The sequence below is a fragment of the Schistocerca cancellata genome, chromosome 5 (genome assembly GCF_023864275.1).
Source record: "Schistocerca cancellata isolate TAMUIC-IGC-003103 chromosome 5, iqSchCanc2.1, whole genome shotgun sequence".
Classification (NCBI taxonomy): domain Eukaryota; kingdom Metazoa; phylum Arthropoda; class Insecta; order Orthoptera; family Acrididae; genus Schistocerca; species Schistocerca cancellata.
In genome coordinates, this window is record NC_064630.1 from 257,172,762 (window position 1) to 257,193,601 (window position 20,840).

The window sequence follows — 20,840 nt, forward strand, 5'->3', positions numbered from 1 at the left end:
TCATCTTATATCCTCCTTTCAAGACACTGTCCATTCCATTCATCTGCTCTTCCAAGTCCTTTGCTGTCTCTGATAGAATTACAATGTGATCGGCGAACCTCAAAGTTTTTATTTCTTCTCCATGGATTTTAATACCTACTCCGAATTTTTCTTTTGTTTCCTTTACTGCTTGCTCAATATACAGATTGAATAACATCCTGTCTCACTCCTTTCCCAACCACTGCCTCCTTTTCATGCCCCATGACTCTTATAACTGCCATCTGGTTCCTGTACAAATTGTGAATAGCCTTTCGCTCCCTGTATTTTACCCCTGCCACCTTCAGAATTTGAAAGAGAGTATTCCAGTCAACATTGTCAAAAGCTTTCTCTAAGTCTACAAATGCTAGAAACGTAGGTTTGCCTTTCCTTAATCTTTCTTCTAAGATAAGTCGTAAGGTCAGTATTGCCTCACGTGTTCCAACATTTCTACGGAATCCAAACTGATCTTCCCCGAGGTCAGCTTCCACCAATTTTTCCATTCTTTCTGTAAAGAATTCGCGTTAGTATTTTGCAGCTGTGGCTTATTAAACTGATTGTTCGGTAATTTTCACATCTGTCAACACCTGCTTTCTTTGGGATTGGAATTATTATATTCTTCTTGAAGTCTGAGGGTATTTCGCCTGTTTCATACATCTTGCTCACCAGATGGTAAAGTTTTGTCAGGACTGGCTCTCCCAAGGCCTTCAGTAGTTCTAATGGAATGTTGTCTACTCCTGGGGCCTTGTTTCGACTCAGGTCTTTCAGTGCTCTGTCAAACTCTTCACGCAGTATCGTATCTCCCATTTCATCTTCATCTACTTCCTCTTCCATTTCCATAATATTGTCCTCAATTACATCGCCCTTGTATAGACCCTCTATATACTCCTTCCACCTCTCTGCTTTCCCTTCTTTGCTTAGAACTGGGTTTCCACTTGAGCTCTTGATATTCATACAAGTGGTTCTCTTTTCTCCAAAGGTCTCTTTAATTTTCCTGTAGGCAGTATCTATCTTACCCCTAGTGAGATAAGCCTCTACATCCTTACATTTGTCCTCTAGCCATCCCTGCTTAGCCATTTTGCACTTCCTGTCGATCTCATTTTTGATACGTCTGTATTCCTTTTTGCCTGCTTCATTTACTGCATTTTTATATTTTCTCCTTTCATCAATTAAATTCAATATTTCTTCTGTTACCCAAGGAGTTCTACTAGCCCTCGTCTTTTTACCTACTTGATCCTCTGCTCCCTCAGAGCTACCCATTCTTCTTCTACTGTACTTCTTTTCCCCTTTCCTGTCAATTGTTCAATGGGACTAGCGATGTGCTAGTACTGGATTTCAGCCTCTCCTTTCTCTCATTATCATGCAACACAACTACATTCAGCAGATACACGAAAGACACAGCTTTCATTTTCTTTGTACAAAATATTCTGTGTTGTAATGAAAATAGCTGTACAATGTAACACACCTTATTTATTTGTTCAAAAGCTGTATCTTCATAATAACAATGTGAAATATCAAAAGATGGCTGCCAGTTGTGATACACAGATGTCTTTTACCCACAAAAGTACTTATTTAAATAGTGTTAAATTTAAATTTATTTTGTTTTGCTTATGTGCCTCACTGTCTGTTGTTTTTGCGCAATTGAATATTTAGCGTTCCTATTGTGTTTTTTCTTAAAAACAACCCATATCATCTGAAATTTCAACAATTATGAAATATGCAAAATATTGTGTGACATAAACACTGAAAATTCTGTTCAAGTTTTCTTAATAATACAGCTTTTGTTACAACTAGGTAGCTACATTTTTCGATACTGTAGTGTCCATTCTCATCACAAAAGTGTAATTAAATGTTTCTAAATGGTATTTCTCAACATATTTCTTATTTTTTACTGTAAGGGACATCCCATTGAAAACTGAACACCCACCACAATAGAACCATGGAATGGTTCCATTCAAAAGTAATCACCACACAAATTAAGACATTTATCCCACTGGGAAACAAGATGACCAGTCGCTGTTTCACAGAAAACAGTCGGCCACTGATGGATCCACAGCTGCAGCCAATCTTGCACTTGCTGGTCCAGCTGAAACCGACATCCACACATATCTTTTGTCAGGTTGCCAAAGATGTTAAAATCAAATGCTGAAAGATCCCGTTTGTATGGAGGTTGTTGCAGTGTTTCCCAACCAAATCACTTGAAGCATAGCCTTGTGTATTTGATAGTGTGGAGGTGGGATTATCATGCAAAAAGCAATCCTGGAAATTTTGCCTTTATGGCATATCCCAGTTTCTGCAAAGTGTCCTCATAGCACTGTGCATTGTTTATGGTTCCACACTGGAGGAACTTGATGAGCAGAGGGCCTCTGCAGTCGGGTAGTAGGTCTTTATGAACTTACCAGAATTTTTGTGAACAGCTTTGGGCTTCTTTGGCAGGGGAGACGTGGAATGTTTCGACTGTTTGCTTTACTGTTTGTCCTAGGGCTGTCAGAAGGCTGTTGGAGGGAGTCATCCTTTTGCACGATAACACCTGCCCCCACACTGCCAATCAGACGAAGTCTACACTTCTGCAATTTGTTTGGGAAACAATGCAGCATCCTACGTACAGCCCTGACCTTTCACTAAGTGAGTTGCACATCTTTGGTAACCTGACAAAAGACATGCTGTGAACATTGGTTTCAGTCAGACCAGCAAATGCAAGACTAGCTGCAGTTGTGGATTTGTCAGAGGCCAACTGTGTTCTATGAAGCAGGAAGTGATTATCTTGTTTTCCAGTGGGACAATTGTCTTAACATGTGTGGTGATTACTTTTGAATGGTATTGTTCTATGATCCCATTGAGGTGGGTATTCGGTTTTTATTTGACTGCTTCACATAGATGCAATCTAGGACTAAATTTTCCGAGTTATAACTGTTTGACAACCTTATCAAACACTCTTGGTAACATGAATTCTGTAAAAACAAAGCAATTCATTCTTCTGCCATATCTCTAAATCAGTACCAAAAACAGTGGCAACAGCACACAATACTTTCAGTGTCATTTCTGTTTACATATAGCCAATTTTGTGTCCTTGATGGACTTAATACATTCTTGAAAGTTAATTTAATTCTTCTTTCAAAATTAACTGCGAGTGGGAAATGTAGTGTTTTTATGCTAGTGAGAGAGATTCTCTAAGCATATCTGATTTTACCTGAATTATATCATTCCAGCATGTTGGATTGGAAGAGGAGGAGCAGAAGATGAACTTTATTGCTGGTGGCCTCCCAGGTCTCCAGACCACACACTTTCTGACTTTTAGCTGTGGGATTACATGAAAGAACCCGCTTTTATCCACCCTTTGTCTGATACTCTTGAAAGTCTTCAACATCGCATCATTGAAGCTGTGGATTTGATAACAAGAGACCATCTATTTCGTGTGTGGCAGGAAATGTGGCTCTGTTTTGATATTTGTCATGTAACACATGATGCTCACATTGAATGCATAAAAATTTGAACTTTTCTCTTTCCAGGAACATTGGAATTGTAGTTCTATTTTTTGTAGTTTGGAAGCAATAAATGTTTGGAATCTGTTCCTTCTTTTTGAATAGCCCTGTATATGTGAAAATACATTGAGAATTGATAGCAAAATTCTCAAAAAATTCTGACCGATTTACTTCAAATTTTTACATGATACTCCAATAAAGCTTCAGATGAACAAACATTACATATATTTTTAAATATATGTGGTATATAAATAGATATTTAAGATCTACACTATTATACAAAGAGAAGTTGATGTTACCAAAAATCTCGAAAAGTTTTCGACCGATTTACTTCACATTTTTACCTGATACTCTAACAAAGATTCATATGGACATAGGATATATATATTTTTAAACAACACTGTACAGGTTTTCTGTTAAAACCGAATGCAAAAAAGAAAATGCTGCACTTTGAAAATGTTCTGTTTAGTTTTCTTTCTTGCAATCAGTTTTAAATGTTATAGCAAGGCATTTAAACACTCAGACAGGTTGTTTCTCCCATTTACACTGAAGCACCAAAGAAACTGGTATAGGTGTGTGTATTTGAATACAGAGATGTGTAAACAGGCAGCAACACCTATATAAGACAGCAAGTGTCTGGTGCAGTTGTTAGATCAGTTACTGCTGCTAGAATGGCATGTTATCAATATTTAAGTGAGTTTGAACGTGGTGTTACAGTCAGAGGCGTGAGCGATGGGACGCAGCACCTCCAGGATAGCAATGATGTGTGGATTTTCCCATATGACCATTTCACAAGTGTCCTGTGAATACCAGGGATCTAGTAAAACATCAAATATCTGACATTGCTGTGGCCAGAAAAAGATTTTACAAGAACGGGACCTGTGATGACTGAAGAGAATCGTTCAACGTGACAGAAGTGCAACCCTTCCGCAAATTGCAGCAGACTTCAATGCTGGGCCATCAACAAATGTAGTGTGCAAACCATTCAACAAAACTTAATCGAAATGGGCTTTCAGAGCTGAAGTCCCATTCGTGTACCTTTCATGAATGCATGACACAAAGCTTTACGCCTCACCTGGGCCCATCAATACCAACACTGGACTGTTGACTGGAAATATGTTGCCTGGTCGGATGAGTCTCACTTAAAATTTTATTGAGCAGATGGACATGTACGGGTATGGAGACTACCTCGTGAATCCATGGATCCTGCATGTCAGCAAGGGACTGTTCATGCTGGTGGAGGCTCTGTAATGGTGTGGGACATGTGCAGTTGGAGTGATGTGGGACTCCTGATATGTCTAGATACGACTCTGACAGGTGACATATGTAAGCATACTGTCTGCTCAGCGACCCCACACACATCCAGAATTGTTACAGCAGAGTGGCTACAGGAATACCCTTCTGAGTTTAAACACTTCCGCTGGCCACCAAACTTGCCAGACATCAACATTGTTGAGTATATCTGGGATGCTTTGCAACATGCTGTTCAGAAGATATCTCCACCCTCTTATACTCTTACGGATCTATGGACAGTCCTGCTGGATTCATGGTGTCAGTTCCCTGCAACACTACTTCAGACATTAGTTGAGTCCATGCCACATTATATTACGACACTTTTGTGTGTTCGCAGGGGCCTTACATGATATTAGGCAGGTGTACCAGTTTCTTTGGTTCTTCAGTGTATATTCTTTCTCCTTATTTACAATATCAAACAAAAACTGTCTGCCCAGGGGGTCCACAGCTCTTTTGTGGCTATGTGTGTGGCTCGCATGTCGCCCGGAGGTTTCGCAGCCTCTCATTCCTGCTGGGCTGCTTTTCCATCCCTGTATCCCTTTATGATGACCTGGCTATTCCCTCAGTTCTGCTATTCCTTTACAGCCTTTTCTCACTTTTCCACTCTCCCTGCTTTTGGCTTTTTCTGGTCCCTCTTGGGGTTTGACTTCCCTTTGAAAAATCTTTCTGTAGCATGAGTCATTTGGAAAGAAGTCCCTCCCTAGTGTCTCTAGTGTGGGTTTATCTCCCCTCTCCTTCTTCCCCCCTTCCTTCCCTGCCATAGCCTCCACCTCTCCCAGGTCACCAACATGGTAGCCAGACTGTGTAGAGGGACTGTTATGTACCCATCAGGCTGAGCCCACTGACAACACAGGGATCACACTTCTCCTACCTGAGCTGTCACTGCTTTGTGTATGTCTAGGAGTGGCTGGCTTGGGCCAAAACCCTTTCCCTGTTACTTGGTTTGACCCAGGGCAGATGGGGAGACATTCACCACTGCTAAACCATTCTTTTTTGTTGTTGAACACATTGAATATAATTTTGGTGAAGTTGACTCCCTTAGTAAGATGTGAGGTAGTTCCTGCTCTTCTGCCAGTTAGTCGGCTTCCCTTTGTGCTTGTGAGCTTTTGGGAGACATCCTGGTGAGTATTACTCCTCACCAGTCTTTAAATTGACACAGAGCATTATTTTCACAGGGACCTAATTATCAGTCTGATGAGGAATTCTGTACTAATCTGGCAAGTGCAGAGAGGTCCTAAGACAATTGTGTTGATACTGACTCTTTTATACTGGCCTTCCAGAAAAAGTTAAAGTTATGGTTTACTATTATGACAAGAAGCCCAATACTCCACCTCCCATGGGCTGTTTCTGGTTCTCCACTTTGGTCACATGTCTTCATGATGTGAGGCAAATCCCATTTGCAGTGACTGCAGCTGGCCTCTCTATGTTGGGAGTTCATGCAACCCATCACACAGGTGCATGAAGTGTTCCAGCTCACATTATCCTCACTTGCCAGATTGCCCAATTTATAATAAGGAAAGGAAGATTCAGGAATTCAAAACTCTTGACCATCTGTTCAACCCTGAGGCCCAGTGGAAATTTGACAGTCTCAGCACGGTATCTTCTTTGCTTTTGTTGTGTCCTGTCCTCCTTTTCCTCCTTACCTCGATCCTGTCCCCCTTCTCTGTTCTCCTCCCTGGTGGTCCCCATTCCCTGCCTTCAAGGAACTGCTCCTTCTCCTTGGCCAGAAAACCCTCTTTTCTGGCACCTACTGGGGATGGGGCTCCCTCTAGGAGCTCTCCTCCCTGGCATCTCCAGGACAAGAAGTCTGTTGCTTCAAGTTGGATGTGGGACCCAAACTCTGTGGGCCTCATGGTTGCTCATTCTCTTTTAGGTCTTGATATTGCCGCAACTTGCTTTCTTCCTGACCACACCTGCTCTTGCCCTCCAGAGAAGTCTCAGGGCCAGCCCCTCCCCCCCCCCCCTCTCCCTGACATCCCAAGGCATGTTGCCCCCTCCATCTCAATCTGGGTCCCCTCTCCCATTCATGAATCTCACTCCATCCTTATCTGTGACAGAGATTGTTTAGGAATAATGCTCAATTCTGGCCCATTCAATGCCCATTCAGACTGTAGTACTACCCTCTTCCAATGGAACTGTAATGGTTAGTGTCATCACCTTTGAGAATTGCAGTCTCTTCTTTCTCTCTACTCTGTAGCCTGCGTTGTATTACAGGAGTCTCATTTCATGGACAGTCATTCACTGAATCTTATTGGTTTCCATGCCTTCTGCTGGAACCCGATCAGCTCTTTGCCGTACGTTGGTCTGCACAGGCATTATTAGTTCCTGGGTTCGTCTTCAAACCACAATGGAGGTGGTGCCTGATCTGATCCTTTTAGACTCTGTAGAAACAATATGCAATCTTTGTCACCTCAGACTGGCCTCCTAAGTTTCCTGCTCTTCTTGCCCTCCTTTGACAGTTCCCTCCTCCTGTCTTTCTCCTTCTAGATTTTAATGGCCATGATCCTCTGTGGAGTGGTACTACAGCCACTGACTGGGGTAGGATTGTTGAAGATCTGCTGGCAGGGTTTGATCTCAGCCTCCGCAATACTGGAGCACCCACACAATGTAGTGTAGCGCACAGCATTTTTTTAATCATTGATCTTTCCATCTGTAGCCCTGGATTCCTCCCCTCCATTCAGTGGAGAGTTCACGGCGATTTGTGTGACAGTGATCATTTTCCAATTGTCTTACTTCTTCTTCAGCATCATTCACCTGCATGCCCTTTCAGGTGGACATTTACTAATGCAAATTGGGATGCCTTTCCCACATGATGGCATTGATGGGTCCATACAGAGTTTGACCAGTGCCATCCTTTTGGCAACTGATTCAGTAATTCCCTCTTCCTTGGGTTCTCCTGAATGGAAGACTGTCCCTTGGTGGATCAATGGAATTGCTGTGACTATTAAAGACTGCTATCATGCTGTCCAATGCTAGAAATAGCATCCATCTCTCGACAACCTCCTGGCTTTTAAATGGCCTCATGCTTGGGGCTGTCATCTAATTAAATGCAAGAAATGGATTTGTTGTGAATGATATGTCACTGCTATAGGGCTGCATACTCCTCCTTCACAGGTATGGGCAAAGATCAGGTGCATTTTTGACCCATGTCCTCCTATAGGTGTCTTGGGAATTTCCCTGAATGGTGTCATCCTCACCAGGCCGGACTGTATCGCTTAGCATTTTGCTCAGAATTTCGCCCAGGCCTCAGTATTGGTCCACTATCTGCTGGTGTTCAATCTTCTCAAACACCATCTGGAATTACTCCCTTTGTCTTTTGTTCTCCATTACCTGGAGCCTTATAATGCCCCATTTAGCAAGTCAGACTTGTCAGCATCCGCCGCTCGTGGTCTCGCGGTACGTGCTCGCTTCCCGAACACGGGGTCCTGGGTTCGATTCCCGGCGGGGTCAGGGATTTTCACCTGCCTCGAGATGACTGGGTGTTTGTGTTGTCCTCATCATTTCATCATCATCCAGGAAGTGGCGAAATTGGACTGAGCAAAGGTTGGGAAATTGTACGGGCGCTGATAACCACGCAGTTGAGCGCCCCACAAACCAAACATCATCATCATCAGACTTGTCAGCGCCCTTGCTTTCTGCCCCGACATGGCTCTTTGACCAGACTGGGTGCACAACCAAATGCTTCAACACTTACTGATGGCTAGGCAATGTCATATACTTATTCATTTTAATTGTCGCTGGAGTGAGGGGATATTCCCTTTCCAGTGATAAGGAAGTGTCATTATTCTAGTTTTGAAACTGGGTAAACTGCCTCTTCAGATGGACAGCTGTTTGTCCAATCAGTTTAACCAATGCCCTCTGTAAGTTCCTTGAATGTATGGTGTGTTGTTGGCTGTATTGGATCCTTGAATCCCAGAACCTAATGGCTGAACCTAATGGCTGTGTCCCATGGCGGATTTTGCTGAGGCCGTTCTGCTGCAGATAATTTAGTCCACTTTATTGGCGTATGATTAGAAACTACCACAGAATTTGAATTAACAGAAACTTTGTAATCCTACACATATGCAGATAAAAACTATTTCCTCGCAGATCCAGCAGTAGGAGAGGTCTCTCTTATCCTGTATCAGCAGGAGAGATCTCTCATACCCTGTGTGCCAATAATCCCAACCAATTTACCCACTTATTTTAAACAACTTCAGTTCACTATCGAGATTTTGTTGGCAATAACAGTAGAGAAGGCTCAACGTCAGCAAATGGTGGGAAGAGGAGATGGAGTGGGGGGGGGGGGGGGGAAGGAAGAGGGAAGAGGGGTAAAGGCATAGGAGGAGGAGGAGGAGGAGGAGGAGGAGGTGATGGACAGAGGGGGAGAGGAAGTGACGGGCAGAGAGAGAAAGAGGGCAAAGGAGATGGACAAACAGAGAGGAGATGGACAGAGAGAGGGGTGAGGAGTAGTTTAGGATGTAGGTCCAGTTCCCATACACATTTGGCATTTTTGAAGCATTGCCGATTTTGCTATTGTCTGTATATCAGAATTATTTTATTTTTGCTGTTCTTCAATTGTAATACCAAGACATGTCCAATATCCCTGTAAAAGATATCTGTGGGGGAATTAAACTTCTACTACTATTACTACCACCACCACCACCACCACCACCACCACCACCACCACTATAAAAGTAGAGTATGACAAGGAGCTCACATGTAAAGCTTATTACTGTTTCGGGAGGGTACAAATCAGGAGAGGTATAGCCTGAGCTTGTAAATGTATATGTTCCCATTGATCCAAAAACAGTCATCTTGTTATTTTTTAGACCTGATATTGGGTGCCACTTACATGTTTAAATTACTCTGTGGCTCTGATGAAATAGTTAATAGCTAGTGGCTGTCCACTAATGCAAAATCAGTGTGTGTGTCTATATATATATATATATATATATATATATATATATATATATATATATATATATATATATATATATATAGGGAAACATTCCACGTGGGAAAAATATATTTAAAAAGAAAGATGATGAGACTTACCAAACAAAAGCGCTGGCAGGTCGATAGACACACAAACAAACACAAACATACACACAAAAATCTAGCTTTCGCAACCAACGGTTGCCTCGTCAGGAAAGAGGGAAGGAGAAGGGAAGACAAAAGGATATGGGTTTTAAGGGAGAGGGTAAGGAGTCATTCCAATCCCGGGAGCGGAAAGACTTACCTTAGGGGGAAAAAGGACAGGTATACACTCGCACACACACACATATCCATCCACACATACACAGACACAAGCAGACATTTATAAAGGCAAAGAGTTTGGGCAGGCAAAGAGTTTGGACATCTCTGCCCAAACTCTTTGCCTTTATAAATGTCTGCTTGTGTCTGTGTATGTGTGGATGGATATGTGTGTGTGTGTGCGAGTGTATACCTGTCCTTTTTCCCCCTAAGGTAAGTCTTTCCGCTCCCGGGATTGGAATGACTCCTTACCCTCTCCCTTAAAACCCATATCCTTTTGTCTTTCCTTCTCCTTCCCTCTTTCCTGACGAGGCAACCGTTGGTTGCGAAAGCTAGATTTTGTGTGTATGTTTGTGTTTGTTTGTGTTTCTATCGACCTGCCAGCGCTTTTGTTTGGTAAGTCTCATCATCTTTCTTTTTAAATATATTTTTCCCACGTGGAATGTTTCCCTCTATTATATATATATATATATATATATATATATATATATATATATATATATATATATATATATATATATATATATATATATAATAGAGGGAAACATTCCACACTGTGTATGTGTGGATGGATGTGTGTGTGTGTGTGCGGGTGTGTGCCTGTCCTTTTTTCCCCCTAGGGTGGGTCTTTCCGCTCCCGGGATTGGGGTGGCTCCTTGCCCTCTCCCTTGAATCCCATATCCTTTTGTCTTTCCTTCTCCTTCCCTCTTTCCTGACGGGTCGGCCGTTGGTTGCGAGAGCTGGAATTTTGTGTGTGTGTTTGCGTTTGTTTGTGTGTCTGTCGGCCTGCCAGCGCTTTTGTTTGGTGAGTCTCATCATCTTTCTTTTTAAATATATATATATATATATATAACTCTTTGCCTTTACAAATGTCTGCTTGTGTCTGTGTATGTGTGGATGGATATGTGTGTGTGTGCAAGTGTATACCTGTCCTTTTTTCCCCCTAAGGTAAGTCTTTCCGCTCCCGGGATTGGAATGACTCCTTACCCTCTCCCTTAAAACCCATATCCTTTTGTCTTTCCTTCTCCTTCCCTCTTTCCTGACGAGGCAACCGTTGGTTGCGAAAGCTAGAATTTTGTGTGTATGTTTGTGTTTGTTTGTGTGTCTATCGACCTGCCAGCGCTTTTGTTCGGTAAGTCTCATCATCTTTCTTTTTAAATATATTTTTCCCACGTGGAATGTTTCCCTCTATTATATTCATATATATATATATATATAATGTTTGACCTTCTGCTGCTGACCACTGAATGTTGAATAGTAGAAGCTTGTCATCTCTTGTAATAGATTAGAGGACACCCAATAAGCCCCCTATCAAGCGATTTAAATTACTGGAATTATACACTGTACTTTGATTCTTAATGATGTGCTGTGCCTTCCCATCCCCTTTTTTTTCATTTGACTACTAAAGTGTGTTTTTACTCTGTAGGTATTACAAGTTTACCACAGCTCCTGTTACCGTTTCTTGAACGTTACAATAAGATTGTACTGTGGCTTGGAAATGAGGTTGGAGCTTGGGATGCTGCAAGGATGTTTGCTAAAAAGATGAGTGAGCGGAGGTGCTATTTTGTCAGACCAACGGAGAAACAAATTTCTGCTGCTGTTGCTTCAAACCTAGGTCAGGATTTGAAGGGAATTGTAAATACTGCCCAGCCTGTTTGGCACCAAGCGATTACAACCTTCTCTTCGCTACGAGAAGATGTTCTGTCAGAGTTGCAGAACATAGATAAAGTAATAACCATTAATTATATGTATGAATAAAGTAAATTATGTACATTATGGTAAACTGCATCTTTGTTGTTGTCATAGCTACAAATATTTTTGTTATTTATCAGTAAACTGCAAATTTCCGGCCAATTATCACATCAAAATTTTTACCTACATCTCATGTTCCTTGTCTTCGAGGGTTTTGCCCTTTATCTGTATGCTTTAAGATAACTTTTTCCTGTTTTCTGTCTTATTTTTCATAAACAGAGCTATTATGAAAGCCTGAAGATTCACTCATTCCTTAATTTTTTTACCTGACTATCATTGTGTGCCTCTCCTGGTTTGAGCAGTTGCTGAGTAAATGTTTCTCTTGTGTCTTGCATAATGTCATTGTGAGTTTCACCTTTCATATTTTGTATTTAGATGTGCAGTATGTGACTGCTTTTTCTAATTTTATGTCTTTATTTTTGTTTGTTGTGTTTGATAATATATTATAATTTTGTGGCAGACTTTGTTTTTGTAGCATCTCACATTTTTTAGGTCCAAGGTGTGAAGTGGAAGAGGTTCCCAACACTCACAAAAATATTGAAAGGTCACCGACGTGGTGAATTCACTGTCCTGACAGGTCCTACCGGTAGTGGTAAAACTACCTTTGTGAGTGAGTATTCTTTGGATCTAGCCATGCAAGGTGTAAATACTCTTTGGGGGAGTTTTGAAATACGTAATGCCCGTTTAGCAAGGACAATGCTTCAGCAAATGGCAACAGTACCATTAGATACACACTTGGAACAGTTTGATTACTGGGCCGATGTTTTTGAAAAATTGCCAATTTATTTCATGACTTTTCATGGGCAACAACCAGTACGTGTTGTAATGGAAGCCGTAGAACATGCAGCTTATGTTCATGATATTGCCCATGTAATTATTGATAATGTCCAATTTATGATGGGAATTTCTGAAGAGCCACGAAACAGTGACAGATTTTGGAAACAAGATGCCATAATTGCATCATTCCGCTCATTTGCCACAAAGAAGAACTGTCATGTTACTTTGGTTATTCATCCTAGAAAAGAGAGAGATGCTGATGACTTAACAACAAATTCTATTTTTGGTAGTGCAAAAGCTGCCCAGGAGGCAGATAATGTGCTTATAATACAAGACAAAAGGCTGACTTCTGTCAGAGGCAAAAAGTACTTACAGGTGAGATTGTAACTAGTGTATATAACTTCACATAAATATGTTAAGTGGGTTTAATAACTTTTGAAACTGGACTAAATTATTCTATCTGTTTATTTGAATTCTAGGTGGCCAAAAACAGATATACTGGTGATCTTGGTATGATGCCCTTGGAGTTTGACAAAGACAGTTTAAGTTATGGACATCACAAGAAAAAGAGCAAAGATAAAGAACAGTAATGGAAGAACCATGGTGTATAACACATTAGATTTACTGTTGTGTCAAAATTGATACTTTTTAGCAGGCTATGTCATTGCTTGAAACAACCAGTACTTTTAGCAATAATTCCTGCAGTAATATTTATAACTTCCTACAAAAATAAAAAAAGACCTTACACACAAATGCAAAGTTCTGCATGGTAAGCTTTGTTTCATACACATGACTAAAAAGATTCATCATTAGAGTGGCATTGCACAGAGCTAAAATATTGATGTTGTACTTACAAGGAACAATGTTGAAACCATAATTCAACCAGTCTAAAATTGTTATCCATGATTTCTTGAAATTACTCTATTTTGTTCTACAAGTCTATTATCAATAGTCTTACTCAGTCTCTAGCAACATTGCTATGAGTAACAGATTAGCCCATAGCTCACTGCAGTACAGATTTAGATGTCAACGAACAAAGCTTTATTCCAAATGAGCACCACATTTAAAAGGAAAGCACACATCACTTTGGTATAATAATTTACAGTTGGTATTGAGATCTTAGTAGTGGTATACCAGTAAACCATGGTTCTGTAGCCAGGATTGAAGCAGGAAATTAAAAATGAGTTATAACGAATTAACCATTTTAAGTGAATTTTGTGTTATTCAGGCAAATCTGTTCTGGGTGAGGGAAACAGTTTTATTACCCAAGTGTAACTATACATTCATAATTACAGGTTTTAGAGCAAGTTGAATGATTGTTTCTCCAATATTGTATGATGCAAATCCTGGAAAGCCTAAGTGTAACTAAAACAATAAAAGAGAGAGAGAGAGAGAGAGATAAAAGTCCAGAAAAAAGACAGCACAGACAAGATGTTAAAGTATCAGTCAACACAAGGCATTAAAATCGAGAAACAAAACAAAGAATAAAGAAAATAAAAAAAATGGGAAGGATAGAGGCTAGGCTGGACCACCGAGCCAGGACCGCCAACGGGGCAGGGGGGGGAGGGGAGACAGGAGCAGGAGCAGGATGAGGAAAGGGAGAGGGGTGCCCAACCAAACTGTCAGGTGGTCAATGATGCTATAAAACCCTAAGGGATGAATAGAAACCACCTTAGAAGGCAAACTTAACACCAGGTCAGCCGCTTTGGCATCATCTGCTAGCACCAGAGGTAGTGTGTCAGGAAGATTAAGATGCCTCCTCACTGCAGCCGAATTAGGGCAGTGTTGAGTAAGTGGTCCACCATGAGGCGGGTTCCGCATCAGCAGTGAGGGGGGGAATCCTCACATCAGTGAACGCGGCCATGGGGCAGCCAAGTGTGGCCGATGTGGAGTCGACAGAGGCTGTGGATTCCGTGTGAGAAGCACACAGGAAAGACTGCTACATGGTCATCGTCTCCTTAATTGTCCTCAGTTTGTTTAGGGAGATCAGGACAGACCATTCTGAGCTCCAGACTTCAGCAGTCAATGGCATATAAACAACCAAAGGTCTAGGTCTGGGACCCCATTTTCAGAATCGGAACCCTGGTGTCCAGCTTGGCCAACTGGTCAGCTTGTTTATTTATTGAAATCCCAACATGACTAGGGGTCCAAACGAAAATGACTGGCTATCTGGCTTGATGAAAGTCAGAGATTAGATACAAGATAGCTGTAACCATTGGGTGAGGAGAGTAGTCCTGGTCTAAAGCATGGAGGCATTACAGATTAGAATACTATTGCCAGTGCAAGAGCAAACATGGATAAGGGCTAGCTTAAGGGTAATCAATTCAGCAGTGAAGATACTGCAGCCATTTGCACTGTAACGTGCATGTGTGTATGCAAAACCTGTTCATCCGTCGACTGTTGTGCCATCGGTGAATACCACTTCCGAACAGTGATACATATCAAGGACAGCCAAGAACAAACGATGAAAAATCGTGACGTGAACGGAATATTTTGGACCAAAGGAGACTTCAAGACAAATGCAAGGTTGGAACATAAGCTATGGTGGCAGATGCAATGTCTCCCTGACCAGAGGCAACAGTGGAGGAAGTTGCAGTTGTGAACACACTGGAGGCATGCAACAATTGCTGTTGTGAGAAGTGGAGCTCCCTTCCCGGGAAAAGGAGATGGTAATTGGGATGTTCAGGGAAGCTATGGATGCTGTCACCTACAGAAGGCTGCCTCTGATAGGTAATCAAGGGACTCCATCCTTGAGTAGTAGGCTGTTCACAGGGCTAGTTAGGATGGCTCCTGTTGCAAGTCAGACCCCACTATGATGAATCGGGTCCAGTATCTCCAGTGCTGAGGGTGATGCTGAACAATATGCAAAACTCCCATAATAAAGACAGGACAGAATCAGGGCTTTGTGGAGCAAAATAGTAGAGCGATCTGCACTCCAGCTAGTGTTGCTGATGCAGCGAGGTGTATTGAGGTGTCGCCGGCACTTTTGCTTAAGTTGGAAAAGGCGGGGAAGCCACATCAGTCAGGAATTGAAGACCAGTCCCAAAAATGGTGTATTTCTGAACTACAAGAAGTGATTGATCGTCTAGGTAAAGCTCTCTGGGTGATGGTGGGCAGTACGATGATGACAGAAGTGCACAACATGAGTCTTGGTGGCTGAAAACCAAAATCCATTAGTGACAGCCCATGACTGCGCCTTTTGTATGATGCCCTGTAGGTGACGCGCAGTGACACCTGTACTAGAGGAGCAATAATAAAAGGAAAAATCATCGACATATAAGGAGGGCGATACTGAAGACCTCACAGGTGCCGCTAGACCATTGGTGGTCACTAGAAAGAAGGGGACAATCAGAATAGAATATAGAATCAACCAGACTCCATTCTCTTGGATATGGGGGAGGGGGGGGGGGGGTACTGAGTGAACCACCCTCTTGAACTTGTAACGTAAGGTGCGACAAGAAGTTCTTGACAAAAATTGGGTGTGGACCGCAGAAACGCCACTCATGTAATGTAGTAAGAATGTGGTGGTGCCATATCGTGTTGTCAGCCTTCTGCAGGTCAAAAAATGTAGTGACGAGATGCTGACGAGGTGCAAAGAACATCCAGATAATGGACTCCAGGTGAACCAAATTATCAGCCTTTGCGAAAACCGCCCTGAGATGCAGTCAAAAAGGCTGAGAGACTCAAGGAGTCCCACAACCACTTTCTCACCATGCGTTTTTTGAGGTTTTAGGGCGCACAACTTCAATGGTCATTAGCGCCCAGACTACCTTAGGAATGCACCGCGAGGCACAAGTTTAAAACAGCAACTAAAAGGGAAAACACGATAAAAGACAGACTGACAGGCATAGGATTAAAAAAAACAGCATAATCAAATGTCCTTAGAGAGGTTGGTCAAGTTGATGAAGAAACATACAGAGGACATTGATAAGGCTGATTGGGTGATAACTATCCATTGCTAGAGGGTTCTTATCCGCTTTCAGAATTGGGATTATTGTGCTTTCTCATCACTGAGGTGGGAATTCACCATTGTTCCAGATCTGACTAAAGAGGGCAAGGATGTGACACTGGCAATCCACTGAGAGATGTTTCAGTATTTGGTTGTGGATGTGGTCTGGCTGTTGGGCTGTGTCAGGGCAATGGGCTAGGGCACTGGAGAGTTCCCATTCACTGAATGAAGGATTATCTGGCTTCAGATGGCGGCTAATAAAAGAATAGTGCATTTGCTCCACCTGTTTTATGAGCCAAAAGGCACTGTGGTAGTTCACAGATGCAGATGCGTGAGTATAATGCTCAGCAAAATGTTCGGCGACTGTGTCTGGATTAGTATAAATGGCACCATCTGAGGAAATAATTGGTACCTTTACAGAGGACTGGAAGTATAGGCATCTGGTCTTTGCCCATACCTATGATGGAGAGGTATGTGATCCAATGGTGGGAATTTACTGTTCCCAGGACTAAGGCTTTTATGATTTTATGAGGTAGCTGACATGGGCACGGAGCTGTTTAAAGGCAGTGAGGTGCTCCAATGCAGTCTATTATCTGTAATGGCCGTAGCAGTCTGTGGAGTCCACCAGGGTACCATCTTCCAATGGGGGGATCCAGAGGAAGAAGGGTCAGCTTGGTCGGCTGCCAAACAGCTGCTGTTGATTGCTGAACAGCCGCATTGATACTGCCTTGTGATGGGGAGCTAAGGATGTCAGCAGAGGTGAACCCACCCCAGTCAGCGTTATGGAGAACCCATCTGGGAGGGCAACCAGGGGAGCAACACTGAGGGAGAGACAGGAAAATGGGCAGCTGGTCACTAACAAACAGGTCATTGATGACTCCCCAGTGGATGGATGGTAGAAGACCAGGGTTACAAAAGGAGGCATCAATGGTTGAATAAGTTGTGTGTGCCACACTGAAGTATGTGGGAGCACCAGAGTTCAAGTGGCAGAAGTTGAGCTGTGCCAGTAGTTTTGATATCTTTACCATGGCCAGTGATCATTGTACCACCCCACAAAGGTTTATGGGCATTGAAATCACCCAAGACTAGAAAAGGTGGGGGGGGGGGGAGCTGAGAGAGTAATGCAGACAATACATTCTGGGACACGGCATCAGGAGGGAGATAAACATTACAGATAGAAAAATCCTTATGTGCCCTTACCCGAACAGCCACAGCCTTCTAAGGTGTATCATGAGGGACAAGGTCAATATATATAGAGCCCAGCACATATATAAAAACTCCACCCAATACCCTCCCACAGTTGGTACAATTCTTAAAATAAACTCAGTAACCACAAAGGACAGGGGTCTGAGTTGTTGGAAACCACTTTTCTTGGATTGCAGTACAGAATGCAGGGTAAGTGCTTAAAAGCTGCTGTGGCTTGGCCAGGTGGTAGCAAAATCCTTTACAATTCCACTGGAGGATCAGACTGTCTGAATAATGTGGTAGCATGAAGCGACCAAGGTAGGGGCGGCAGGTTATGACCCAATGATTTGCTGCCACCGATAGGGGATCCATTGACATTGGTTGTGTGGCACGTTACCTGGGGAGATCTGGTGCCTCATGGGTCACCGGAATCTACACCTGGGACACAGAAGGAGTACATGAGTAGTCCGGTAGTGTGGGGGCCACTAGAATTTCCCTTGTCTTAGAGGACTTCCTTTCATCCTCATCCGTAGAAGACGAGGACTGGGAAAGTTTCCCTGAATTGGTTGCAGGAACAGAGGAAGAATGGGAAGTCCGAAAGCCAGCAACCTGTGCTTCCTTCAGCCACCGGCTGGCATGTGGCTGTGAACCAGCAGGAACTGTGGAAGGAAGAGCCCCAAGTGACCTCTTTTTAGCTAGAGAAGGATGAGGTGCCTCTGGCTGGGGAATGGGGATCGGTGTCCCCAGCAGGCAGGGAGCCAGTGCTCCCAAAGTGGGTGCGGTAGAAGGACCAGAAGGGGCCCCTAACTGCCTAGGGGCGGGGCAGGTGTTGGTGGGTGGCTCTTGAGGGCCGACTGTAAGACGTGTTGTGGCTGTAATGTAAGATGTGTCGTTTGTATGAGATTAAATTGCTCATGCTTTTTTCTGGACTCTTGTCCATGGTCTTACATTCCTAAATTTTCTTCTTAGGCTTAAAAATGGAGCAGTCTGGTAAGAAGAGAAAGTGGAGTTCTTCACAGTTTACAAAGCTGTGGGGAGAGGCACAGTGGATGTTCACATGGAATGGAAGTCCACAATCCCTGCCAATAGGGGTAGCAGTGAAATGGAAAGACATGTGCCCGAACTTCATACACCTGAGGCATCTCATTGGAGGAGGAATATACAGTTTCATGTCACACCAGTAGACCATCACCTTGACCTTCTCAGGCAATGTATCACCCTTGAAAGCCAAGATGAAGATCCCAGCAGCAACTCTGTTTTCACTCGGTCTACTATGAAGACAACAGATGAAGTGCACACCTAGCCACTCTTAGTTGACGCCCAGCTCGTCATCCAATTGCAAGAGAAAATTGCAGTGAAAGATGATGCCTTGGACCGTATTGATACTCTTGTGGGGAGTACAGTCAGAGGAATGTCCCCCAACCTTTGACAAGAGAGCAGCACCTGTGACTGGGCAGCAGATGATGTTTTAATCTGGAGGGAACCATGTTCTATCCTAGAGATGGCTGCAACTTCTCCATATTTGTCTTCAGTGTGTTTGACAAAAAATAAAGGCTTTGTGCCCAAAAAGGAGTCCCTGCTAGTCCTGATACAGGCCAAGTATTGGGGGGAGGACGTTTCTCCTTGTTGTCTAGTCCTGCATTCCTCCAATTATATGGCCACAGAAGGGAAAACGTTGGGATTGTACTTTGTTGCATCATTTGAGGCCTGTGACCACCAGCAGGAGAAAGTTTAAATTGTTTCATGTTGGAACTATCCGCCATGGCGAACAGGGGCTCTCCCCGTGGGTGCCAACCAAACACAGCAATGGTGACCTGGCCAGTAATCCACTGCTGGGAAGACTGTGTCCCAGTCATGATGGGCACATACTCCATGGCATACATAGGGAGTGTGCAGTACAGGCACAACAGAGTGATCCCTGTGCGGTCAAGGGTCTATCACTGTGCAAGTACTTAACAACGCCCCCCACAATGGGATGGCTACCGTGCTGGGTTTTGGGTGTACTACGACAACTGCAAGGAAGGGTGCCAGTTTGGAAGGGCACAGAGGAAGAGCATACATCACAGTGGGCAATCTTCCCTGCATGATGTGCACTTCAGTAAAATTTGGAAAAGATGGCTTGTCAAACCCAATAATGGGGACTATATAATTGTCACTGGAATGTGGAGATAGTGCTTGAAGTGAAACTAGAAATCAAGACCAAAATCATGAAACAAGTCCAGGCATGGTCTGCACCAAAAGGACCATCCAACAGAAAGTCAGAGGAGGTAGGTCTGCAGTACGGAAAGAGGAAGTAGTGCTGCAAAGGCTGGGGCCCTGTGGTAGCCAGGCATATTACACAAGGGATTGAAATATTTTCACTGTATTTTAATCAATATATTGCATAGAGAGAAGATTGAATATTTAATACAGTTATGACTCATGGCCAAGTAAGATGGTGGTTCATTTTGCTCACCAAGAAATACATTAACAGAGGAGAGAAAATCAGTTGACTCCTCATGTTTTTGTTCACTTGCTTGTCAGCATCTACTCATAATAACACTAAAACCTGTGTACAGAAAAAGTATTACTTTGAGAAATAAAAGAAATTAAAATGGATTGCTACTCTGTGTATGCAGAAAGTAGTAGGCCTGCCGTGGCAATAACCCTTTTCACCAGGGATGTTGTTAATGCCTTTTGATTGTAACTCTGCATTTTGATGTGGTAGTGATCACTTGTACAAGAACTCCTTTCTTCTTTCATTCATATTTGCAAATTTTTCACTCACTCTTCGATTGAAGCCAGTAATTCCCAAGATGAGGTCTCATTCAACATAGAGCATTGAGAGTACTGGTAGTCTTTCTTGGTCCACAGTATTCTGTAAGTAGGTTTTGGTGCGTTTCAGTGATGAAAAACAACAATCATTGGAGTAATAATTATTGCTTTCAAGAGGTTCACAGTTTTGTTCAGTGTATCACCAAGTTTATTATCTGTTGTTTAGTCCTGCAAGCTGAGACCTCCACACTTTTGAACCTCACTCTTCCATAAATAAAAAGAGAGTTCTGTTTGAAGTTTCTTTGCTTCCAAAAAAGAATAGTATTCAGTAGCAGCTCTGAAAGAAATTTGTGGAAGACTGGAAGAGTAAGTGGTGAATTTCCTGGGTAGAAAAAGAG

General features: G+C 42.7%; 1 protein-coding gene across 2 annotated transcripts in view; it reads left to right on the top strand.

Annotated features, from left to right (window-relative positions):
* Positions 1-13,832, top strand: part of LOC126187544 (mitochondrial DNA helicase) — a 53,121-nt gene extending 39,289 nt beyond the window's left edge. The window contains exons 4-6 of one of the 2 annotated variants that reach the window (XM_049928692.1): positions 11,452-11,753; positions 12,270-12,929; positions 13,034-13,832. In XM_049928692.1, the coding sequence (XP_049784649.1) occupies positions 11,452-11,753; positions 12,270-12,929; positions 13,034-13,144 (1,073 nt within the window). In that variant the 3' untranslated portion in view covers positions 13,145-13,832. The remainder of the gene's footprint in view (positions 1-11,451; positions 11,754-12,269; positions 12,930-13,033) is intronic. The other variant, XM_049928691.1, reaches the window with a different exon arrangement.
* Positions 13,833-20,840: the final 7,008 nt, after the last annotated feature.